Source organism: Acanthaster planci, linkage group LG17, assembly GCF_054643075.1.
Source record: "Acanthaster planci isolate LZ-2023a linkage group LG17, COTS_SCS, whole genome shotgun sequence".
In the NCBI taxonomy this organism is placed as follows: domain Eukaryota; kingdom Metazoa; phylum Echinodermata; class Asteroidea; order Valvatida; family Acanthasteridae; genus Acanthaster; species Acanthaster planci.
This window is the reverse complement of record NC_141793.1, coordinates 12,772,182-12,799,201: the sequence shown is the minus strand read 5'-3', so window position 1 is coordinate 12,799,201 and position 27,020 is coordinate 12,772,182. Positions and strand designations below refer to the sequence as shown.

Here is a 27,020-nt window from a genome sequence, read left to right as displayed (position 1 = left end):
TACATTTCGCTGGTAAACAGTAGATTGTCATTTTTTCATCAGTTAAGTGGATACCAGTTTTGGATTATGCGGCTAGCAAGCTGCTTAGCCAGCTAATGCTTCATGCACGTATTGCGTAGAAAATTTCATTCAAAGACTACAGTTGAGACCGGAAAAATCTCGCCTGGATTTTCTCACTTTACAGGAATATGAGACGAAAAAATCATAAGGAGTCGGCTCAGATGTTTTACGAATCTCTTTAACGCTGTTCAGAGATCGGAAATCAACGACCCAGAGGAGAAATCAAGCTGTCAAGATGATGCGCTTTTTTTCTGGGAGATTCTCCCGTCGATTTCGTCGGCAGGACCGCGCCGGAGCTAGGGGCCGGGGCACGGAGGTCCATGTCCCGGCAGCCAAACACAAGCACGTCTTCGTCTGCAAAGTTCTGTTTTTGGACGGTACAGACAAGGTTTATGAAGTAAAAGTGAGTACATCTATCAATTTTGAGACTCTGGAATATTTTCAATCATAGAATTCGTTTTATTCAAAATTTTTGAAATTTATACTCATTCATGCTAATTTGCATTGCTATGACTGAGTTCGTCTTTTCTTTATACGGTATAAAGCTGTTTTTTTCATGCCTCGTTAATAGTTAAAATGTAAGGGCCTAAATTTAGGGTTGAAAGTTCGTCTTTTCTTCATACAGTATAAAGCTGGTTTTTATTCATGCCGCGTTAATAGTTAAAATGTAAGCCTGTCTGTGAGTCAAGTCTAGATTCTAGATTCAATTTTCAAGTGTTATAGATTGATAACTGATTTCCATGAATGTCCATGGACAGTAATTTGTAACTTGCATGAACCATATCAAGGATGATGAAGAAAAATCCAGACACATTGGACAGACGGCTCATGAGTTCTATTGAACCAGCCATAGAGTTATCATAAGATTTTCGAACTGAGTAATGAAGGTTATAGATGGAACCAGTGATTGGTAATGCTTTGGATGTTTGATCAGTTGATGTACATGTACATTGTACAAGGAGCATAGAAGCAGTGTTTAAATTTGATGGACGGACCTTACATGTGAGCCAGTCGTGAACATTTCAGTATACATGTCGGTACATGTACATGTATGACGTCCTTTGTATCCTCTAAATGTATTTTTACATGTAAATTTATCCTACCTGTATATTAATGTAAATTTATTGTATATTTTCCAAGCCAACGTACAATTAGCTGTGATGCAAAAGCTGTCATAATCACAATTTAATAAACAGTACATGTATTCCATCAACATTTCAAAATTCTTTTTCTTCAATTTCAAATCGTCAGACCACAGTACAAAATGTACATGAAAGCAGTATGGTACATACACGTAAACTGTGTACTGTATATTTACGTGAATTATTCAATTTCAATTCCAAATATCAAAGAAAACAGCACATTAGTCATATCTGACATTTAGTATTTTCAATTTTCAACATACATTTGCCATCATAATTGAACAACGTCAATAAACACTGTTAAAGTGTGTCTGCATTCCATAAGCATGACACACCTCAGGGAGTTCCTTTGTAACAAACATTGCCATTGGCTCCTCAGTAATAGGTAGATTCCATTCCATGCAGCAGATCAATAAGATAGATCCCCTGTACAGTTTACCATTTGCCTTTACATGTATTCACAATACAAGTACATTGTACGTGTACATGTAAATGAGTCTAACCAATAAAAAGAATACATCATACATGTACATGTTCATTGTGCAGCAGACCTAGGGTTTATATTCCGTCTGCTGCATTGTGTTGTAAAGATACCACCTTAATATGGCTGTGCCCTTTTCAAGTGAGTGATTTTCAATAGAGTCGTCTCATGAAGGGGCCACCCACCATCACAAAGTACACAGACAGCAAGTATTATTAATCATGTACCAGTAGACCTTCGTGTGTGTACATGTACTGTAGACGTGATGTGGAGGAGAAAACAGTACAAATACATTTGGATTTAATCACTTTGTTTATATAAAGAGGACTCTCTTGGAATGAATTAAATTCCCACATTACCCTGCATCAATCTTTCATGTATATTTTACTGATCAGAATAGATGAATGTGAATCATGAATCCTGAATACATGTAGACCAACATTCAATTCAAGTCATTGTGACTTTATTATCCCAAATTCCTTTGGCCTTTTTACACAAAGGAATAAAACAAATATTTACAAAACTACAAATTTTTAGAGTCAATATAGTTGATAGCTACATAATAAAAAGTTTACTAGTACTAGAAGACAAACAGATCAGCATACAACATTAATAATTATAAAATAAAGTGAGGAAAACAAATGTACATGTATCATGATCCTGGTAAAACAAACAGAGAAGAAGAACTGCAATACAGCTGCTCATCGTTGCAACTGCTTATTGTACCACTTAACAGCGGATGGAGCAAATCAGCCGCCGTAATGTTGCGGTTCTTATTCTCTGTTGGACCAGCCTTCAGCTCCACCCAACCTCCTAAACTGTGTGTCTACATGACCCAATACATGTGTACATGGACTTCACTATTTATTTTAATATCTGTGGTGATAACATTCATGTTTAATTTGCATTTGAATGAGGGAATCTGGTGGCCCACATGATCAGCGTACATTAGTTCAAATGTACAAATGTACATGCTATGTCTTGCTGTAGAAGAAAGATTGAAATAACATATTTATGACCCTTAATGCAGTTGAACATTAGAAATAAAAAATATTGTACAGCATACCGGGGATGACCCATTTATATCAAGGAGGTATACCGCAACGCAACTGGTGCTCAGCACACCCTGCTGTGTAGTAATATGCCTACGGTTGATGGTTGGTATTTTGCAGTCTAGCATCAGACTGTACATGTATGTAGGCTAGGTACTACGTGGGTGTGTTTCATTTCAGAGCCATGACTTCTTGACATTCCAGAAGCTGTGAACTTCTGGTCGCTATATTGAATGCCCGACAGGAATCAAACACACATGGACATGAAGCCGATATGATCAAGTGTAATGGACCGGTGCATGTACGGATACATGTGTCATACCAATGCTTTGCATACATGCCAGTACGTACACAGTTACATGTGCATATGTGTTTACAAGTGTGTACAGTACCAAGGTGGAAACATGAAGGCGTTGCATTATGTGACCTCCCAATTTAGGCAAATGTTCCAAATTCAGTTTCACCTGTTAAAATGTACTTTTGCTACGTTACAGTGTTCATGAATGTATCTCGCATGAAGTGATGATGTTAACATACGATGTACACGTACACTTATGAACAGTAATATACTGTTCATGTTACATACAAAGTGTGGACATTCTTTTGTTCTCCTGTGGTTAAGGAAACTTGAGAAAAATGCTCCTTTTTCTCCAACTGGGATAATTCCTTCGAGCTGGGTTTTTGATAATGATTCCCTGGACTGTTCCTCTTCATTTTGCTACGGATAACCTCGACCCCAAAGTGCCTCTGAAACTGTTTTTCAGAGAGGGGAAAACATTGTGTGGATGTGTGCAAGTCCACACAACGCCATCGCACCCTACATTATGCGGACTTCTTTTGTGTAGAGGTCCACACTGTGAATGCCACGCCTGCGCACCAACGCAGACATAGAATGTACATGTACCCCTGTCTAACGTACCAGTAACCAGCAAATAGTATGTATGTGCAGTGTTACATAAATACCTGGACCTGTACATTCACAAAAGAATGCGCTTCTTTGTAAAAGCTGCGCACAAAACCATTGGTTGCTGCATATACATACATTGTGTTGAAACTTCCAGTGATTGCTGCTGAACAGCTGCATTTTGCATGCATCAGAAATTCAGTTTCAGGTTTTTGTCATTGAGTTCACTGGAAAAACTCTTCAACGTGTACACAATTGTTCATGCATCTTTAGTTGGGACTACCTAAACAGATGTACCAGTCACAGGGAAACACCTCCTGGGTGACCTTACGACAAGGCAGGTGACCTAGCTTGGGACAACACCTTTGGCATTGTGCATGTACTCACAGTAGTAGTAATTATATTGTACATGTAGAGCTGTGGGATCTTGCACCAAGCTAGCTGCAGGGTCATACTACTGCTGAGGATTGTGCAAAGAGGCCTTGAGGGTGGGGTCGGACAGCTTTGACAGCCATCAGAGCTCTGTAGATAAAGACTGGGAATAGTCAGGTCTACTTTATGTACATGTACTGTACTGTAATGTTGTGTGTTTGCAGACAGGTAGATTTAACAGCCTTGAAGTTGGAGGGTTGGAACATTTAAGTCCATTTAGAGTTGAGTTGACATAAGTTTTGGGTCACAAAGGTTCAAGTCATAGGATTCCACTATTGTATTCAAGACCAACACCAAGGAAATTTGTATAATTGGGTAATTCCAGAAATTAGGGGTCCAAAAGTGTGACATTTTCGTGTACATCCTTTTACATCTGACCTTTGTTATTTGATATGGAAAATCACTGGAATCGATTTCAAATTATTACTATTTGTTTGGCAGGTACCAGTAACTTACATTAATTCATCACTCTTGGAGATTAGAAAATATGTCAGATGTGACGGGGATACAAAAAAATGGTCCCCTAATTTCTGGAATTACCCATATATAACAATTAATCTATATGTACTGGTACATGTACATTTACAAGCCATGTATTCTGTCTTGCCTATTCCACAAAGAGCAAGATTAATCAAGTAACGGTTACGGAAATTCGCCTCTACAATTCAAGTTTCAGATTTAAACAAATTTGTCATGGTCCTGTAGTTTCTTCAAGTTTGAAACCAAACACTGTAATACTAAAGCTAATGAGCACACATGCAGCCTCATTTCCACAGCTGGTAAAATATTGTCAGGATTGCGTGTCTTGCCATGATGCTGCTAAAACAGTCAAGCAAGAAGTTTCAGTCCGAGGGAAAAATATCAGGTGTTACTTCAATTGTCAGCTGAGGTACACGTACATGTAGAATTGGACTTTTGATTAGCCTGGTGTGACTCTGTGGGACAAGTACACTGACTCGTTTCAGAAGTCTTTCCTCCATTACCATAACTGTATGCATCCTAAAATGTCAATATTTGTCAAAGACAGGAGATTAGAGTTTAAAAGAGTAACCATTTTATTAAGCCCATACAGTAGGATTTTACATTAAAAAAACCCTTAGGCTGTGCGGCACAAATTTGCCAGTAACAAAAGTTTGAAATGCCCTTCCTGGTCTATCTTTTAACCATGAATATTAGCCTTATTTTATTTCAATATTTCTTTTCCTTCAATCTTTTGTTTCTCTCAGAAAAATGCCAAGGCTGAAGAGTTGTACAACCAGGTTTTCTACACTCTGGATGTAGTGGAAAAAGATTACTTTGGTTTGAGTTTCCCAGACAGTCAAAACATCTTGGTATGTACATGCATACATGAGTTCTTAATCCTTCCTTGGCTTAAGAAGGGACTTCTCTTTCATCCAGAAATGCCAGTCTTTCAATTAATTTGAAATTTTTGATATTTTGATATTTTGTCAATGTCCAAATTTTCACAGTGATTCTACATGAAGGTATTTAGGAGGCTCGTCGTTAATGACGGTGGGAGCCTAGTGCTATTCCTATTTTGCAACTGGCACCTAATCGTTTTTCTAATAAACATGGTGATTGGCAACATTCAGTTTGCACTGTGGCACAGGTCATGGATGGCCTCTGGAAAATACATATGCAAGACTGAGGGTGAATGTACTATGTGTACATTATATTTCAAGGGAATCTTCTTGTAAAGATGTATCCCCTCGTCCCTTGTAAGGCCTAGTATGTGAACTGGGGGTCAAGGGTCAGATGCGATAGGTGTGGAGTGAACCCAAGATTGATTGTATATATGGACATGAAGCTGCACTGTCCACACAATGAAGTAAGATTAGAGATTTGACAGGCTGCAGAAAGGCCCTCCCAAAAGAAAATTAAAAAAAAAAAAACAGTCCTTCTATTTACATTGTATGTTTATTTTTTCTGGGCAATGATCGAGGGGTGCTGAATGTCTTTTCCAACTTTTCTTCTTTCTTGCACAAGTCGTGCATGTTCACCATCTGTTCAGTTTCGGTCCTTACTTTCCTGTATTGTCAAATACAGGATGTCGTTAACTTTATCAAGAGAATCAATCGATGTATCATATATCCAGCAGCCTTTGTGTGCATGTCCCATGTGCCTGGACAGGAACCTCATATATGTACATGTATATTGTTCAGAACTTTATTTCTAAATGCAGTACACATGTGTATCATACATGCCATGCAAGTCTTATCTTGATTTCATTTGTCCGTCAACTCTTGCCCATGTTGTGAAACCGTGTCCGCCTTGAGCAGAAGCACCCCCTCATCAGTTGAAAAGAGACACCTTGGTTGGGAGTGTTCATTTTGCAGGCATTAATGCCATCACAACGCATACTTTTCATAGTCAGTGGAGAACCAACAAAAAGTTCAGTTCTGACCAAAGGAGCCGCCGTTGCTAAGAAAATCACACCCTCTCTTGGTCCAGCTTGAGGCTCGTATGTAGCGGTTAAAATTCTGTATTTGGATTATTTAATTTACTACTAGGTGTAGCAGAAACTGGAGTTACATGTATGCTTCAAAGCAAAAATGAATGGTGTAGTATTCTTTGTTTAGATTGACAGACAAGCACGCTGATCTGGGTTCACAGTGATTGTAATATCTCAACTCACAGAGAGGGTCACGCTGTGACCTCTGGTGTCATCATACATGATGAGTATATGTATGGAGTGCCTAAGAGACAGTACTACAAATGGGTGTCATTTTGCATTGTATATATGTATCTGTTCATACTAGTCCTTAATTCTCCAGTGTAATTTTGCGTACACCTTAAGGGGTTAGGGTTAATCACATTTCCACTGCTAGTGGCAGGTTTCTTTATTATTTATGTCTGGTAATGACACCAAGGATTCCTCAAAAGCACCCTAGGCACTGTAGCTTGCAAGCCTGAAGAAACCTATAGAGAGGAGACAATGAGAAGCAGTTACAGTTTTAGAGGTGGGAGGAAAACCCCAGAGGAATATTCTGGTTAAAACCCACAGAATCAGGCAGGGACTGAAAATCCAATCCACATGTGGACCGAGCCGGAAATCAAACCTGGACCGCAGAGGTGGAAGGCCGGGAAATAATCACTACGCCAACCTGACTCCCCTGACTGTTTTTTTATGCATTCAAATAGCTCCAAGTTATTCTTGGACTGAAAATAAAAAACAAATTCGGAGTGTCAATCCAATGGCCAAGGTATTTGATACTGGAAGGCTAAATACATTACATGGCCATAAATCACTTGAGGTTAAACAGTGATCTGATATGACAAATATGTAAAGCTGGTATTGTCAGGCCACACAGCATGCACCAGACTATGATCTGGGTCTCAACAGTGGTGCTTGTGGGATCTGTGCATGACTGCTGCCCTCTTGTGGTAGAAAATTATGCAACCAGTCTGTGATGGGGAGGGACAGCTTCGCTTTATGTACCCCTCTTCTAAAGGCACCATGTTGTAACAATTTCTTACAGAACGTTTGGACCAAGTTCTAAGGATTTTCGAGTGTCGTCCATAGTACTGTCCGTCCACACAATGATTTTGCATGTACATCATGAGACATGGTCTCAACATCGCAGAGCTCTGCGTCTTCACTAGTATTCTCTATAGTTCCTGCATACAGCCAATAGTCAAACAGTTAAATGCACTGTGAAGGAAAAAATCTAGAAATATGCCATTCAATACTTACAAGTATGTGAGAGCTTTCTATTAAGAGTCAAATTATAGATTTCAAATCGTCAAATTCTGTGCAAAGAGACCCGAGTAGGTGTTGGTAAGTGAAGCAGACTGTTTCACACAAAGAATGTTGTTCTCTTTTGTAAGTACACATTTCAGGAAGTCCCCGATAACTTCCCCCCATTTTCATTTTCGATTCCGGTTTCATGTTTCTGTTTGCCATTGTACCTTCACCCTGGCTTTTGGGTCATGACCCCTGGCTGCAAGGAACAACTCCCAACCCCAGGTGTCATTTTGGTATAAACACGCACGTTAGGAAAACATTTCTAAAAGCATCTTAATGTTCTTGGTTGCCCTTATTTACTGTCAAACATTCAGGAATTTATGTTCTATTTCTACTGTGCCTAGTACTTACTGGTTCTATGTTTAAGTTTCATCAGTTTTTTTTCCCCTCCATTTGTGGCTAGAATGCCCTCAGGAACATGAAGAAAAATTTGGTTTACGTTTCTGAATCGTTCGTAAGCCTGAGTAGTGCTTCCTTTCCTTCTGAAATCGGTATTTGTCGACGTTTTGAGTGTAAAGCAGTTTAGTCCATGTCTTTGTGCAACCAAATTACAACTACACATGGGCCTACATGTACATTTAGATCTGAATGCAGGTCAGTGTGCATTTGTTTTCAGTCGGAAATCTATCATTACCGGACTTAATATGCTGTCAAGTTTATTTCCAGAGACACCCACACATGATAACAAGGGTCAAGGGGCATCCCGTAGGCCTACTTTATAAGAATTTCCACAGGTGGACACAAGTCCAGCTTGAGCAAAGCTACTAACAGAAAAGACAGAGTGAACAAGTGGAACCAGACTGCATTTAGCTAAACTTTTGTGACAAACTGTATGTGATACATGTATTTGTTTCCTCAGAATTGGCTAGATCCGACCAAGACATTGAAGAAACAATTCAAACGTAAGTATACTTGTCAAAACTGATCAACCATCAAAATACTGATATGCAGCTACCGGTGCATGTTTTCAAAGCTCCAAATTGTTAATTTGGTGGGGAATGATTGAAATGGAGAGTGGGTGAAGTTAAAGAGATCCAGGACCCACTTGAGACCCATCCCACCCATTTTTTGTTCTGGTCTGATGTTTATCTGGTCATCAACGAGATAGATTGTTTTGGGTCAAAATAATGTTGTGTATTAATATTTTATATTCTGTAGTTTGGAAATGCAACAACTGAAATTTTAAACTTGGCTGACAGACTTTAAACCTTGGTTGTTACCTGTACCGGTACATGTACATGCACTTTTTAAACTTGATGGAAGAGGAACAGAAAGAATGATGGGCTACCCGGCTACCTCTGTGGGTTAGAGAATTCTACTCCTTATTCCTGCAAGACAACCTCGGCTTCATTCCCCGATCAGTCATTCCTAGTTTCACATAGTCTGCAGTGGGCTATGACCTTACCATGTTTGTTTGAACTCGTGAATTAAAAAAACAACTTATTTGGAAAAGGGCTTATCACAAGAATGCGTCTTTAAGATCACTTCTTTGTGCTTTACACTGGAGGAAAATCTCATTCTGCAATCTCTCCCACACCTACACAACAACTCCCTAGGGTAGGTCGCCCCACTAATGTCTGCTGGGAACAACTGATTTGCTCAAAGAATATGGATCATTGTTTCTGGCAGTCTGTCTAAACTCCCACTGGACCTGGTGGTGAGTAGTTTGATTTGGAGATGTTTGCTGGAAAACCATGTCTGCTGGGCAGGTCAGATTAGGGTCATTGCTCCGAGTTTGGTTGTGTGGGACCTTTGACCCTTCCAAGTTTAAAGGTGTATTGGTCCGGATGTACATGTTCATTTAGGTCTAGGAACTGGAGAGTTACCCAAAAGTCCAACATTAGAATCAAATTTCTCAGTTGAATTCAACCTTTTAATCATGGAGTCATCTTGAAACATCTACTCCTGAATTTACGATGACATTGAAGAAAAAAATTAATAATTGTTTCCAGATGGTCTACCATCTCTGCTGAAATTCCAAGTCAAGTTCTATTCCTCCGAGCCCAACAATCTTCACGAAGAACTTACAAGGTAGGCACATAGAATGCAACACCAAACTAGGAACTTAATTTTGTAATTTACAGTTGATGTTTAAAGCATGGTTTGATTCAAGTTTACCAACTTAAACACTGAATATTCCAACATTTGATGCATTCTAGATGAAACTCATTTTGCTTAACCCCAACAGTCCTCAATCATCCAATTTCAGTTTGATTGACATACACCCCAGGGGGGTTAGAGTTGGTTCAACATTGCATTGCTTGGTTCAACGAACTCATCCACCATTCACTAAGATGCGTATCAATGCCCATTATGTGTTGTCTACTTATGAACACCTTAGAGAAGAACTTTACAAGTCTGCTGTCACATCTCGGGACCTCTCAGCCTCAAACCTGCTAACTACAGATGCTATATGTGCTTATCTACTGAGCTTCCTCAGGTTACATTGTAGCTAGCTGGTTCCATATGGCAGGGGGCACTTCAAAACAGGAAAGCTAATCAAGTAATGCCTTCTTCCCTTCCCATCAACAGATATTTATTTTTTCTGCAACTGAAGCAGGACATTCATACAGGGAAGTTAGAGCCTCCAGTTACGACAGCTGTTGAATTGGCAGCGCTGAGCCTACAGTGTAAGAAACACTGATACGAATCCTTTTTGGAATCTTTATATTTTGGTCCCTTAACTTGCAGAATCATTTCAGTTTTCTTTTTAATTGGCACGTATTATTTGGTCTGTTTGACAATTGTGACCCGTCATGACAAAATGAGTGTAAAGTCGCATTCTGCTCTTTCCTATTTTAACGGTTCAAAGTCAGATATTCAAGTTGAGGTCAATTTGGGGATTTGTAATATTTGGAAAGAGTAACCTGTCCATTTAATTTAAGTTTTGCACGATCTGGTTTTTATAATGTCATATTCTTACCAATTTGGACGACAGTATTATTCATGCCTGGTCAGAAATGTTGAAACAGTGTTGGAAACAAAGACACAAAGCTGCCAGAATGACGTCACATTGTCACCTCATACTTTTACCCTCAAGGTCCCAGGTACATGGACATACCGCTAAAAGGCTCTATTTCTGCTGAATTAAAAAAATACCAATATCTCAATTTGTGAAACATCCTGACTTTCAGCTCATTTCTGGTGACTGGTCACAATTATTTGTTGTTAAGAATTCTTGTTTTTGATTGTCTTGTATGTTTGTTTGGTCTTTGTACAGCTGAGCTTGGTGACTATGACCCTACAGAACACACCCCAGAATTGGTGTCCGAGTTCAGATTTGTCCCCTTCCAATCTGAAGACATGGAGGTGGAAATAGTGGACAAGTTTAAAGAAATGAAGTAAGTTAGCAGTGGATTCATTTATAGTCTGTATTGACACTGGGTCACAGAGTTGTTTTCAGGGCCCTGAAAATATCAAGTGTTTAAAATTCCAGTTTTGATGAATACGTGAGACTTGTATTAGTGGGTGTTTTTTGCTGGGATTTACGATTTGTTTCAGAGTAATGTTTTTGAACCGAGACCCTCGCTGGACGTTTGGAGTCGGCTCTTTGAATGTGGAACCACCAATGGTGGGTACCCAGTTCTTCACAAAAGCAGAGCCGCTGATTCTGATTTTTTTTTGGGAACCGCGGTTCCACTCGGAACTGGGAGTACCGCTTGGAACCAAGAGTACCACACAAGCCTAGAGAGAATGCCTTACTCTGATCTGTGATTATCTTGTCATCTTATCAGGGGCCAGACACCAGCACAGGCGGAGCTGAACTACCTGAACAAGGCCAAATGGCTGGAGATGTATGGTGTGGATATGCATCATGTCATGGTAAGCGTTGATCACACTGGACCCGATCTTTCCCAATTGTCCATTCTGTGATTCCTGACAAGTCTGCAAGTCGTCAGGAGTGACATCAATACTGCCCTCAACTGTGACATGACCCACAGCCTTGTTTGGCTGATTGGTTTGATCCTCACAGATGTCTTCTTTCTTTTTTTAACGAGCCCTGTATATACACTGCTGTCTAAAGGCTGATGAGAAACAAGACTGAAAAATTGAGATGCTCTATTGATTAAATCTGGCTCTCTGCCTAAATACTCAGGAGGTTTCCTGTCACCTCTGAAAACCACACATCTGTGTCACTGTAGGTTTCTCACAGTATCACAAGCACTTCAGATAATACATCTTCCATTTTTGTTTGACATTGACATCCCTGACTCACTTCTTTTTTCTTGATGACACAGGGCAAGGATGGTAATTCCTACTCACTGGGACTGACACCGACCGGCATCCTGGTCTTCGAAGGCAATCAGAAGATTGGTCTCTTCTTCTGGCCGAAGGTGACAAAGTTGGACTTCAAGGGGAAGAAACTCCACCTAGCAGTGAATGAGGATGATGACAGGGTAGGGTGTTGGGTTCATTCATAAGAAGAGGAATGTGGATGTTCCTAGCAACAATCTTACAAATATTTATGATTATCATCAGCCACGGAAACAAAGATTTAAATGATCAAATCTTGACCGGGACTTCTGATGATGATGATGATGAATGAAGAAAAACTTCTATAAATGGAATCAAATTTTAGCTTTGTTCAAACTTCTCTGAGTGAGGAGGATTAACCCTAAGAGTCCTCAACCTTGCGTTGAGTCAGTGCAGTATTCCAACAGCGCATGCCCAAAATGAAGCGCATCTGAGGTCATTCTGACGCGCATGTTAGGCCTGTGAGCTTGCCCTGTTACCGTGGCTCTACAAAGACTCGTGTGCTTGCTTTGTTCTGGAATGATTTTGCCTGTTTGACATACCAAACTGGCTTATGTCAATAGTGTTTCACAAACCCTAGGGGTAGGGTCAAAGATCTTGAAAACTAGCCTCTGTAATACAAATGCATCTTATCAGTAGAATGTCACCACATAGTGCCACTCCCTTAGAGCCGATATCGGCAAGACAGATTTCAATTGAGTAGATATCAGTATACTTTCTGAATATTTTTGGGGTTTTTTTTTTTCTTCCTCTTTCTCAGGACAATGAACAGCAACACAACTTTGTATTCCGTCTGAGCTCCAACAGATCCTGTAAGCATCTATGGAAATGTGCGGTGGAACACCATGCCTTCTTCAGACTACGAGGCCCCGTCAAACACCGGGATGAGAAGCAAGGGTTCATACGCATGGGGTCAAGGTTCAGATACAGGTCAGTAGAGGAGTCAAGTCAGGTCAGATGAGAAGTCAAGTCAAGCTTAGAGTAAAGGCACAACATATATGAATGCACGGCAATGCTTTTGACATGTCGTATGAATGCACGGCAATGCTTTTGACATGTCGTATGAATGCACGGCAGTGCTTTTGACATGTCATGAATGCATGGCAGTGCTTTTGGCATGTCATATGAATGCACAGCGGTGCTTCTGACATGTCATATGAATGCACAGCGGTGCTTCTGACATGTCATATGAAAGCATAGCAATGCTTTTGACATGTCGTATGAATGCATGGCAATGCTTTTGACATGTCGTATGAATGCACGGCAATGCTTTTGACATGTCGTATGAATGCACGGCAATGCTTTTGACATGTCGTATGAATGCATGGCAGTGCTTTTGACATGTCGTATGAATGCATGGCAGTGCTTTTGGCATGTCATATGAATGCACAGCGGTGCTTCTGACATGTCATATGAATGCACAGCGGTGCTTCTGACATGTCATATGAATGCACAGCGGTGCTTCTGACATGTCATATGAAAGCATAGCAATGCTTTTGACATGTCATATGAATGCACAGCAATGCTTTTGACACTTAACTTTGTCCATATTTGCCACCATAGTTAAGGAATTGACTTTATAAGGTTCCTACAAATACCAGTTGGCGAAAATGAGCTCTGTATAGAAGTAGGAGGTTAACAGGATCACTGTGTGACTTTTGGGAAGTTGTGTAGTTCTGAAAAGAATCGATGAGTTTAAACATGACGTTTTGATCGGTGTGCTCAGATTGTCTTCGAGTTTCAACTCAATGGTTCTTTTATACATCTTCCCTTAAGAGATAGTCACATGGTGTCATTGCACATGGTCACTATTTGATATCAACTCCATGCAAAGTTTCAAGTCTCACTGGTCCCCTTTCTAGTGTTTAAATCAGCCTATAGCTGGATAAATGTGATTTTCTGCAATTCAAATGGTTTCGTCTGTGATGCAGCATAATAGTTCACGCAGTGCTTCAAACCAAAACCCAAACAGAATTTTAGAGACATTTTAATGTATTTTTATTTTCTCTTCTTCATGTACTGCAATGATTTGACCAACAGTGGTAGGACAGAATTCCAGTCAGCAAAGACAAATCGATCACGACGGTCTATGATGATTGAAAGAAGACCAAGTCAAAGATTTTCTCGACGTCCGTCTTACGCCCAAAAGAGAGGTCAGTTCTAAAAGCCAAAGTTGGCCCAAAACGGCAAGCAATGCAGCTCTTTCTGAGATGTCACAGCATGGAACGTTTGAAATTTTCCTGAAGAAGTTGTTATGCAAAGGTTACAGAAGAAGTTAAGCAAGATTTGTTTGGAGGAAATAGTGACAAGTATTGAACTTTTTAGAGAAACAGTACTTTCCAAGGGCAATCCTATTGAAACGCTGTCATATTTTGTGGAGTTCTTGAAAAGTTTTTGGATTTTCAGATGTGGCATGGCACCTCTGTCTCCCTTTATTATTATTAGTTTGTCGTTTCTTTTTGAAACGCTGTCATATTTTGTGGAGTTCTTGAAAAGTTTTTGGATTTTCAGATGTGGCATGGCACCTCTGTCTCCCTTTATTATTATTAGTTTGTCGTTTCTTTTTGACAGCTGCCCATCTACAAGAGAGTGCAGCACATGCAGCTGCCCATGCTGCTGCCAATCAGATGGCAGGGTAAGATTGGACACAATTTGGTTGGTTAGAAGCCACTTTTTACTGGGGTGGGATTTTGGATGTCAAATAATTTCAACTCTCCAAACTTCCAAAAAGTCCATTTACGTGCTTGACTAGAAGCTTCTTTTGTTAACAGTAACTGGATGAAAGTTTTGGTATTGTCCAATCACTTTACCTCATTGGATCATTGGATCATCTTGAAATTAACAGAGTTTTGTGGAAACGTGATACATTCCTGAATGAAATTAGAAATGATCCATTCTATGCTAGGAAAAAAAATTTTGATTTGCATTTTCAGGGATTATTTAAAACCACTTTGCTTGTTCCATTTTTGAGCTTATAAGTATCAAAGAGTTGAGGTCGTTGTTTCACTCCAGAAGTTACAATTCCAGAAATTTACATGCATAGGTTGGATATAAGTAATGCCAGAACTCTGCCAAGTCATGCCTCTACGGCCATGCCCCAAAGCATGACAGTCAGTGCCGATGTTACACCTATCATCCCTCCAACCACACCCAACTCCACGGCCAATGCGTCCAGCCCTGGCCTGCTGTCCGATTCCATGAACTTGGTGGAGACAAACATTGACACGGGAGCCACCGCCGAGATAGTGCCGCTCTCGGCTCGACAGGATGTGACAGGTGGCACTGTGGTGACGGATGACGATGACATGGTTGACCCTATGTCACCTGGACTGAGTAAGTGGCTCTAATTGGAATCCAGCAATCACATCTGCAACTTGTAGTGAAAGAGAAAAACTAAGAGAAATAAGTCTGAACTGTTTTATTCTGTAGACTCCAAAAATTTGGAGATCTGACAAGACAAGTATTTGCAGTTTAACATATTTATGCTATTTCTGTTTTAAACAAGATTGAAGAATGAATTGTTACAGTTTTAGGATAATAGTTCAAAGCTTTCTGAACCAAATACTTCCACTTCTATTTCAACAGTGAAATACCCTCAAAAGATACAGTCAGCGTGCTTGATGTTGGGTGATGGAATTAGTTCAAGAAAAATCTTGAGATGGAGCCCAGATGGAATGAGTTTCATTTGGGTAGAGAGTGGTTTGTTCAAGATCGCATGATTGTAGCGAGTGATACTCTTGTTCTTTCCTTTTAGGTGAGTCGGAGCTAGTCCAAGCCAAGCTTAAAGGCCTAGAGAAGGAGCCTTGTTCCATCCAGCCCAACCCTCGTACCAGACCACAGACCCAGCCTACACCGGCCGCCGCCACTGCCGCTGCCTCCTTGAACTCCAACTTCCTGAAGCAGAACAATCAGCAGACCTCCAAGATGCTGGTGGGCGGACAGCTGACTGCCGATCAGATTAAGATCAACCCCCTCAAGGCGGCGCTGGACGAGCGTAACCAGACACCGGTGGGCACAACTGACAAGATATCGGACCTGAAGTACAAACTTTTACAACCGGAATCTGCCAAAAACCTGTTGAAAGTGGAGATGGATGATGGGGCTTTCCGGTAAGGAGAGAAGGAAGTGGGGGTTGGGATTGGATAATTCTTTAATTTGATGGATTAAGGTTTCTACAACAGGTGTAATTGCAGGTGTAATTGTGATCTGTGTGTGTTAGGTTGGTGTAACAGGGAGAGTGGTTAAAAGGAAACAGTTTGGAATTGATACTGATTGAGAATGACAGGTGGAATTTGAGACCACCATGTGTTGGTCAGAGTACACGCCTCAGTTTTGGCTTGGATTATAAATTTCTTTGATAATAGTTCGGTTGGAGATGACATTCACTGAAAGGTCAGAAAGCACTTATGAATGAGTTCGGTCAGTTTGTGAAAGGCTTGGGAAACTCATAGGATGCCTTCGAGGTGCTTGTTGAGTGTCTTATGTTGATGTGTTTCTGTTTTGTGAATGACATCCAAACTCTTACACTGTCATTGTTTCGTGTGTTGTTGCGTCGATGGCTTGTGTGAATCTAGGACCCCATTTCACAGCACAGCTTAGCATACGATTTCTTGCTAACAGAAGCTCCACGTATTTCATGGAGACCATAAGCAGTAAGCACATCCAAAGGCTTGCTAACAGAAGCTCCACGTATTTCATGGAGACCATAAGCAGTAAGCACATCCAAAGGCTTGCTAACCTTGGAGGAAAAACGTGCTTAAACTTTGGGATGTAACAGTAGAAATCTCTGTGCACCTGCAACCATTAGCAAAACCACACCAACCACCGGCCATGAAATAGTGCTTAAGGTTTAATAGCCAATGTTTCTGCTGAAGTTAGCGTGATATTCTGTTAAGCAGCTCAGTGAATTGGGCCCACATGTATGTTTGTGGTGATTGTGCTCCTGATTTTGCTTTTGCTTTCTGGTTGTAAGCTCCTGACATGTCATGCATGGCATTGTTTCAGTAGGTTTTTGTTATTTTGTAAAGTGTGGTGGTTAAGCATCAATACCATCTTGGTGATTCCTTGCCTTTTTATTTCTGAGGTGGGGTGGAAAATACCTTTTGCATGAAATTATCTTGCAAAAAACGTGGGTTCAGGTTCCATGCAGTTTTTTTTTAGTGTGGCATTTTTGCTTGCAGGTAGACAATTGCTCTTGCCAATAAAAGGTCTAATCAGATCCTTCCATTGATTGATATCTCGCATAGCAAGTGTAGCTGGGCTATCAAACAACATCTCATTGGTCCACTTTCCTAAAGCGCTTGTAGACCAAAATCCCCCTTACCAGTAGAGTTTTCCTGAAGTCATTTTCTGTGCCTTGTCCTGACTACCCCTCTCCTATCGCGCGCGTGTGTGTTGGTTTTTGTTACCTCTTTCCAGACGCCACAACTCGCTGCCCCCTCACAACCGAGTGGATCCCCCACCAAGACCGGCAAGCAAAAGTTTCTCCAGCATGCAAAATGTGTAAGTCATCCCCCCCTCCCACATAGCCACGCCCCTTCCTAAAAACTCCCCTTCCCATCTATGCAACCAGTCGATGCAAAATAAGCATGATGTCTGACTCTCGTAGGGGCTTGTGTGGTAGCCATCTTTTAATACAGGACAGTTCTTCTGTTGAAAAGGGTATGCACAAAGGAGGTTTCCCTGTGGAACACGAGAACTCCCCTACAAGATGGCTGCCATGCAAAGCCTCTGTACTGAAAGTTTTATAAACAAAAGAAATGACTTTAACTTTGCACATTGTGAACAGTGCGTGACACAGATTTCAAATGCTTGGTTGAAATATTTTTTGGGGCTTGAGAAAACAAAGAATATTCATCCTGAAAGTTGAATTGGGAAGAAAGGTTTAAAATGGTCTGCTTAAATATGCCCCTGAGAAATAATCACAAAATTGAGTTCTGAGTTCGTCAAATCAGGTTCTGTGACTTATGACTTATTTTGCAGTTATCTGGTGACCTTTTATGGTCTTTTATTATGCATGTAAAATAGATGTTGCATGTTTGTAGCCACTTCTTGTTGATTTTGACAATCAGTTTGACAATCAAGCCATTCCATTTGAGAAGAAACAATGCATGCTGAATTCTCTATTTCCCTCATAGTCATAGCTCTGAAATATTTGATGAAATTTCTCACTGAAAGCTGGAAAATGTCGTCTGTCCATTCATCATCATCTTGCATAGTTCTTCGCAAATGTTTCAAATTGGTTTTCATTGTCAAGTTTATTTTTAAAACCTTCACTTTACTTAACAACAGGAAAAAACAGCCAGTGTTTAGGTAAGACTGTTTGTAACATCAGCCATTTTCTGCAACATTCTTAAGCATTTTATAACATTTAAACTATGCGTTATTTTCCGTTTCCTCATTTCTTGCTACGCTCTACAATTCACTAGTCCTTGGAATGGACAGTAAGTTTGTCTTGTGGAAAAGCTTCTTTTTTTTGGATAAAGAATGGTTTAAAGATATAGGGTAGTTTGTATGTTGCAGCCAGCTTTGTTTGGTAACAAAAGTCAAGGAACTGGTTATAATGGAGAAACTATTACATCTTTGGAACCAGACTATGCTCAACAAGCATTCCTAGATTAATTTCATGCATTTCATAGTTAAAGGGGAGCTGCAATAAGTTTTTGGAATCACAGACCTCCAAAATGCACCTTTGTGCCTCAGTTGACCTTATTTGAACTTTTGTTTCATTATTTTAAAGGGTATTTTAATGCCTTTTTGGTTTTATGCTAATGAGTATTTCCATATTCATGAGCAAAACTGTGATGTCATCTGAGGAAGAAGCCTCAATGGTACATTGGTTTGTACACTAAAAAGTCCTGCACTTTTGCAGATTTTCCTAGACTCAGTTTTTCTCTTCTTTGCTGATTCTTTGTTGTTTATGTGCATAGCAACAGAAACCATCAATCCCTCTCTCAAAAATGTTTTCAGTTGGTAAATTCTGGGTTCATAATTTGAACATAAACACCTATGCACTGAACCATGTCTTCCCTAGATGATGTCACAGCAACAGCGCCCTCAGTCTTAATTGTTTGAAAACATGCACTTTTCAGTACATTTAACCAAACAAGAGTGTAAAAGAGTTTTCATACAACAAATAAGAGTACAAAGATGCAGAAAAATTGTGTCTAATAAAAAATTCATTGCAGCTGCACTTTAAGAGATGGTTGTAGCATCATAGAGTTCTGTTCACACGACACTTTGAAATCAGTGCCCTTCATTGACAGTCATTGGCACCAGACTGCTTCGTCTCTAACCAAACAATCCAAGATGGCTGAAATGTGATAGATCTCCATTTTCAAATTGGTGGGGTTTTTGTGTATTTCTCTTTCTTTTGTAGCAGTTGTTCAGTTTCTTTTCTTTGTCCAGTTTTGCAAAAAACTAGAGAAGTAGGCCAATTATGCCATAATTTTAGGAACTTAATTACCCCAAAACTGAAGTTCAGTGTTTTTAGATTCACATATAGCACCGCTCAACATCCCTGCGGCATTGTTACTCAATTTTTTCAGTTTTTATCATCCAACAAATCGATATAGAACTAGTTGATGTGAGCTGCCAGCAGTAAAGTAGTCTAGTTCCTCACTTGCTGCCTTGGGTATTATACAGAGTAGAGAGCATTGCACCCAGCTATTCCATTGCCTGTACAGCCAGTGTTTTTGCATGCTATAGTCTTTCCTGACTGCTGGCTAGTTTAGGGACCTGTCAGAAACGGCCTTTGCTTTGTACATGTAGATGCCATGTGGGTGTACATTGGGGTGAGTGGCTCTAGAATTTCAGCTGGACAGGAAATGATAGATCTAGTCTTGAAAGTAATATTCAGTTTCCATAAATGTTGAATCCAGGGTCAGTTTCTGACAAGATATGGCATTTGTGACTTTTGTATGGGAATTAGGAAGAAATAGAGAAATTCTTTCAGCATTACGAACATTTCTGAAAAGCAATATTTAATAAGCGTGATCATGCAAAACAGGGAATCAAACCTAAACGGTATCAAAACATTCCAAAAGGTTATACCCTCTATATTGATTTTTAGGGTGTTTTTCTTCATTTGAAGGTGGGTGAATAATTAACGAAGCAAGACGGAGGAACCCTACAGCCCCAAAGAGAACACAGTGGAAAAAGAATTGTGCCCATTTTTATCTTTACTAGTGGATGCATGTACCTCATGTGTACCAAATACCATAGAACAGTTCACCCCTCTGACTTGTAGAATTTTGTTAGGCCAGAAAGCTGACATCAGATATTCTCAATGTTTTACTTCTTCAGTGGTGTACACAGTGAGAAGGAAGGCTTGGTGGTCAATCTGAGTAGGTCCCCTGAGCTGGGCCACTTAGATGACCCCATGGATGACCCCATGACGGACCCCCTAACACCCCCTCCGGTCAAGTCAGCCGAGCCGGCAGCCAGAACCAATCAGCTCCTGGTCAATGGTGATGGCAGGTTACGCAGCATAAGCAACCCGGATATGCAGCAGAATGGCGTCAGCCCTAACATGCTCCAGGTATTGTCAAAATGCCACCACCCTCCTCCCACACACCCACACGCACACCCACACACACATATGCAAACATCACCGCCCCATAGAATTCCCACACTGCTGTGACCCATTTTGGGTTCCACTTGGTGGGATTACCCCTGATTTCACCGCATGGCAGGTGGTGGCGCTGCTGATTTACACCTCTGGAGGAAACTACTGACAAACTCAAGTACATGCAGCACTAAAAGCTTTAACACTTCCCTGGGTTGAGCAAAATGGTGTACTTTTACAAGTCTGAGGTTCAAATCCCGTGGCAGGCAATTTTCTCTTGAGGTCTCGCGGAAAGTTTCCCCAGCTGTTTGATTTGGCATGGTCTGAAATGGATCATCCATTTCATTCACTAAATTTGACTCATTCGCGCTTGATGCTTCTGGTTAGCTGGTTTGGCTTTTAGCAGTACCTTTATAAATGACTTCAAATCTTCTTAAAAGAATCTTGAATTAATCTGTTATTTCTCTTTAGGGTGCTTAGTAACAGTGGGTGAAAAGCAGTCTTGTATCAGTCAATTGGTTACTCACTTCCAAGAACCAGCAGGAAGTGTTATGTCCGCAGCCGTTTTCAGTTGTTAGGCTCTTCATAAAGAGGAAGATTTGGGTTGGATTTTTCTCCATTATTTCAAATTGAAGGTGGAAGAGATGTGAATTTTTGATCAGAATTTCTGATTATTGCAAATGGTCTTGTCAGAAATTTCACAGTTAAATCCTTTTCAAGAAATCACATGAACATGATGCGAGATCACCTAGCACACGTTGTGGTCCAGAAACATTGTGTTGTTTTTCTCTTACTGACATCAGAAACTCAAATCTGCTACGAGTGGGCTTGTTCTTTCCGCATTCATACTTGCCCAGACTGTATTTCATACAGAATCCCTTTTTGTTGCATTGCTGTAATTTTTCGTTCACTGCATGATTGCCGCCTCCCCTTATCTTCCTGCCTCCACTCCCCTCCCCCTTCGTTACCCATCAGCCATTGCAAGAAGACGAAGCCACCACCGCCCTCACTACCGCCAAGAACAAGACGGACGAACAGAAAATCAATAACATAGTGGCCGCAGCAGCCTTGGAGAGCAGCCAAGCTGGCAGCAAGCCGCAAACAGAGGGCGCTGCCGTGTTCTCCCTGGTGGGTCAGCAGTCCCCCGGGGGAGCCACATTCTCTGTTGTCGGCTCAACTGCCAGTGAGGGCGCTCTTCAGGCTGCCAAGAGTACACCCCCACCAACCATGTCCAAGAATGTAGAAATAAGCATGGCCACTACCACACAAACTGCTTCAACACCACCCTCCCTTGCAAATAGTGGGGTACGTTATTTTTTTTTTTTTTTTATTTCTTTCTGTTTCATGTTCATGCTGAAAAACCATTATTGTTTTAATCGTTGTTTTTGTTCCAAGCTAAAGTTTTATTTCTATTACCGTTTATGCCTATGCTTTGCAAGGAAAGAGGAAAGCCTGCATGCACTAACACAGTAACATACGCAAATCTGTATAAGACTTGTCCCAACTTTTTGTATATTTCAAATCGAGTGAGATCTTGTCGTTTCCACTTAGAGAGAAGTGTTTTATTGATAGCCAAAGTGTACCACTCTGTTTCGAGGTTTAGGCAAAGTACCCCCAAAAGTCTCTGAAAGTCTAAATTAAATATTCAATTCATTGGTTTTATTGCCAGTAGAGAATGTGTGAACATGGTTTTTATTAAAAGGTCGGTCCAACTGATTACCCTCTAACAACTCACTGGTATTTTGTTTATGTTGAGAAGTTTGGCCAGGTTTATTTAGTTAATATTTTTATTATTTTTTTTCTTTGCCATTTTGCCCGTCTCTCAAACAGAGAGTTTCATCGGTTGCCAGCAGCACCTCTGCAACCAGTAAACTAGAAGTAGGTAGTTGGTTCCCTGCTTTGTAGTTTGAAAATGGAAGTGTCTGCTGTTTTCCCAAATGCAATCCTTCACAAGATGTTTGTCAGTGATTTTGTGTCGAGGAAGTCAAATCCAAATTCCCATTTATTGGTTTTTTTATACCTCAAGAATTCAGATTAGAAGTTTCATTTTATTGAGTACCTCATTTGCAGAAGAATCTAATATGCATGGTCATCTACCGGTCGAAGGATTACAAGTCCAATTTGGGATACTCATGGACACTTCCATATTGTACTAATTTTCTATTAACTTGCTAGTTCAGTAGACAGCCATGTTTTACACTAACACAACTGTTCGTACGTTCTATCTGTAAAAAATGTTCAAAGTTAACTATTCTTTTATAGACAGTCCTAACATACATGTACTCTGGTCAGATTTTAAATTCCTCAAACCATCCTCAAACGACCTGCCTCACTTCCCAGCCAATCTACTTTTGTCCATTTCTTCAAGACAAGAAGCTGATTGGTTAATGTTGAAAGATTGATCTTGCTATTTGTCGGTAGATATACCTCATTTCTTATTAAGCAATTTTCCTGCTTATTCACAACTTACCGATACTGTTGGAATGTAGCAGATGAATAAGTTTTGTGCAGACAAGGATTTCCAGGTTTTTTTCAATCAAGTTGAGAGTGTATTACCGTGGATTTTTGTGCCTTCTCACTTTCCTTGTTTTACAGGCGTTAGAATCATCTCCAAAGCAGAGCACCTCAGCCAGCAACCTACGGAAGATTTCCAGTCTTCGTCAGAAGCAGCAGCCGGTGGTCAATGGTGTGACTAGCAACACCACTACAGCAGCGCCTGCAGCCAGCTTGGGCCTGGGAAGTCAAGCCACTGCAGGCTTGACAGCTGACCCATTCCAAGAACTCAACATGTCCGCCTCAGGAGGCTCTGGCAAGAGATGCACCCTAACCACAGAGCTGTGATTCCATGACCAGTTCCAGACAAAGTACCCTTTTTTCCTCGCAAAATACCTTTACCATCTCTGCTTCTTTTCCTTGTCTTGAGTACATAAATTGCTGAAACCATGAGGCTTATCTGTCAGGCTCTAATAGCCCCCCCCCCCAACTTTCATGTCTTACCTTCAATTCTGATGTTGTACCCAAATCTCCCCAAAACAGTAGCACATTCTGCGCTTTTTTCACGGCTAGCTGACTGAATTAACGTGTTTATTGTCAATCCTTTGTGGGGTCAAGGAATAGTTTGATAATTCAGCAAAGTAGAAGGAAAACTAACAGCAAAGACAGCCAGTTTTTACAGAGTTGGTAGAGTAGATTCGTGTAACTAATTCCCTGAAATGGGTGTGAAATTTCAGCTGGAAAATAATAAATGATACTTTAATAGCAAAGTTTTTAAAAAAATTGGCTTTAACATTAGCGTGTTTAGCAATTAACTTACTGGTGAATTTTGCTTAACCTTAACAGTCCTCAAGCTTTTGATTTTACTCTAATTTCATACACTCTGCGTTGGTCGGTAGTAATTTTTTTGCCTCTAGTATTTGACATGTCAACTACTGACCAGTTTTCCTTGACTGAATATCACTTGATTTTAGCCCCCTGGTTGGGTTTTTTGGTTCTGCACACAGGACTCCTGCATTGCTTCAATTTGTTGCCAGAAATTCGATAATTTGAATGAACTATTTGGAATTATCATGCTCACAAGTAAGCTTTCCTCTAATTGATTCAATGACATTTTGTACATACTTTAATTTCCCTGTATTCACTGTTTAAATAAAGGTGTAAATCATTAATTGATATAAAAATTAGTCTAAATAATGTACCTTCTTATTCTTAATACATCCTCTTTATTGAAGAGATTGGAGTTACACACAGTACGTTGGTATTCAAGAATATGGGACAGGGCCGACATCCAGGAGTTTTACAAAATTGCGGGGTAGCAACCACATCACGCCGATGAAAACAACTGCAACGAGTGAGCGTGTACATACAGATCAAAGGAAAGATTCCCGACCCTCAGATTGGCTGGTGTGTGCGTAGGCCGCTATGGTTGCTGTTTTCATCAGCACGGTACCTGCCATTTTGTGAGAATCCCGGATGTCCACGCTACCCCATACAAAACATAAAACTGTTATTTTTACTATTGCAGTACATGTCATGTCATGAACTTCTGGTGTTACCCAAATTCCTGTTTGTTCTCGGTTTGGGTATTTAATAATAGATTTCCCTTTTTAAGTTTGTAGCAGTATTCTTCTAGGAGTGTTTAGTGTGTTTTGTTCAGTTGTTTTTCTTTCTTATTTCTTTCCCAGGATTTTATTATTTTAGTTGATTTTTCCTCTGTCTTCGTACTATTAATTACCATCTCTGTAATCAACACCACTTTTGTATAATGTAAATGTGTAAATAAGATTTCAATGTCGGCTTTTGGCCATATGGCTTGATTATTGCCCAGGAAATTCTTATATTTCGAAGGTTTAGGGTTAGTTTTTTTTTTAATTTTGGAAGACAAACAGATTTGTTCTCTACTGATTTAATCCCTGCTGATTCAAATTTGAATCAATTTCACAAAATGTTTCAAGTTTTTAATCATTTTTAACATTTCACAAATCTTTCCTTGCTTGGAACTTGCTAGGAATTACTCTCCTTGATATCTACTATTCACTTGGGACTTATCAACTCCTTCAAAATCCTGATGTTGAATTTTTTTTCCTGTCAGTAAAGTATTCATTGCTAAACTTACCAAAATAATTTGCAGAAGTTCTTGATATTGGAATGTCCTTACCCTCCCCGTAGGGAAAATGGTAAAAATATTAATCTCAGAATGTAGGCATTAATTCATTTTGTTTATTGTTTATGTACAAATATTTATCGGGGATGATGTATATAGATGTATGTTTACAAAAATGAACAAATTATTTCATCAGAACACCATTAATCAGAATAACCTGTAACTTATTCCCAGTTAAATACATGTAGTTCACCCAATTTTGTAACCCTTGTCAATGATGTCATCAATATTTTTGGTTGGTAGTTTGTCAGTGCCATCAAGAAAAACCCAGGGTAGAGCATTTAGTTTAAAACACCTTATGATTTTCAAAGTGTATCTTTGTCAGTGCCATCAAGAAAAACCCAGGGTAGAGCATTTAGTTTAAAACACCTTATGATTTTCAAAGTGTATCTTTAATCTGTAGATGGTAAATTTAAATTGGCGGAAACAGCTCAGAGCATCCAATTTGCCATTTGCCCAGCATTCGAAAAATGTGTTTGCACACTCTAAGTGTCTTCTCATGTCAGGGGAGCAGGCTTCACCAGGTTTGCAAAGAAATTTACTATTTGTAATCATTTGTATATCTCTTTTTTGTCCTAACACTGTGAATCAGAGATAGCTGTAGGTTTGTAAATTACTCCGGGCCAGGTTGGATAAGTATAAATCGGAAATTTTCTACATTAATCCTACATCCACAGCACCTTTCTGAAGTGGGATGTTTTCTATGTATATTTTTATAACTGTTTGTTATTGGTGGTTATTCTGGGCAGTGATTGGCTTGATGTGAATCCCGACTTCTCTCTTTTCTCATTATCCCAAGTCCTCTTTTCATCCTCTCCCGCTAACGCAACCCATGGACGTCATGATCTGGGTAAACAAGTCAACATTCGAGAAGTAGTCTCTCGATAAGTAACCTTGCATGGTCAGTCATGACCTGTACCAAAGGTAAAGCACGCGTAGTGCACAAGCTAGTTCATGACATCAGCCATCAGAAAATAGAAAAGATCATTGAATTGCCATACAGAACCAAAGTATGCTGAATGTGTTGCCTTTGTGACAACCAGCCCCCTCGGTGTTGTTCATGGTTACATCTCATCGTAGTAAACAGAGTCTGAAACAGACCAAATAAAGCAACAGAAAGCACCTAATTTTTTTCTTTCTGTTTATTTTTGTTTTGTGCAAGTTCCATTAAAATAAGTTTTCATTACAGAATTCTGTATGACTTGATATTGGAAAAAAAAGAAGAAAATATTTGGACTGTTAATTTGTCCAAAAAACATTTTCTTTAGTTGGTCCAAAAACATTTTCCTCAGCCAGTGGAAAGGTTTGTCCTTAAGTTTTAGCATTCTTGAGCATTTTGAAGCTTTGTAGTCAATTATAAATTAATATCCACCTGAAATTTCTTTGACAATGAGGGTTAGCCATGCAGGGTTAATTAAACGTTAGTCCAAAAAAACGGACTTATAACAGCTTTGAACTTGGCTTCATTATTTTGACATTTTTGATACTTGTAATACAATTTTGACAATTAAATTAAATCTGTTCAAAACTGACTTTTTCTCAGACAGCTCAGAAATGCATTTTGATATGAATTTGATACTTTTTGACACTTCTCCATACTTTTTATACAATTTGAACATTTAAAATTTTTCACCAAATATTGAAAAAAATTACAAGGGGTTAGCCTTGCTGTTTTGATGAAAATTTGATTAAAAGATGACTTTTCTAAAACAGTTCAGAAATTC

General features: G+C 39.8%; 1 protein-coding gene across 8 annotated transcripts; it reads left to right on the top strand.

The window, feature by feature from the left end:
* The first annotated feature begins 99 nt into the window (after positions 1-99).
* On the top strand, positions 100-26,752 carry LOC110973381 (uncharacterized). 8 transcript variants are annotated; one of them, XM_022224171.2, is made up of 19 exons: positions 100-463; positions 5,298-5,402; positions 8,676-8,718; positions 9,769-9,847; positions 10,349-10,446; positions 11,037-11,157; positions 11,551-11,638; positions 12,055-12,213; positions 12,831-13,000; positions 14,111-14,223; positions 14,642-14,705; positions 15,114-15,403; positions 15,825-16,179; positions 17,489-17,572; positions 18,499-18,513; positions 20,375-20,609; positions 21,612-21,941; positions 22,467-22,514; positions 23,232-26,752. In XM_022224171.2, exons 1-19 carry the CDS (start codon positions 296-298, stop codon positions 23,475-23,477), a joined length of 2,811 nt encoding a protein of 936 aa, XP_022079863.2. In that variant the 5' UTR covers positions 100-295; the 3' UTR covers positions 23,478-26,752. The 8 variants fall into 8 exon arrangements, with proteins under 8 accessions (XP_022079863.2, XP_022079862.2, XP_022079866.2 ...); XM_022224170.2 differs by lacking the exon at positions 18,499-18,513 and adding an exon at positions 18,362-18,382; XM_022224174.2 differs by lacking the exon at positions 17,489-17,572.
* The last annotated feature ends 268 nt before the right edge of the window (positions 26,753-27,020 follow it).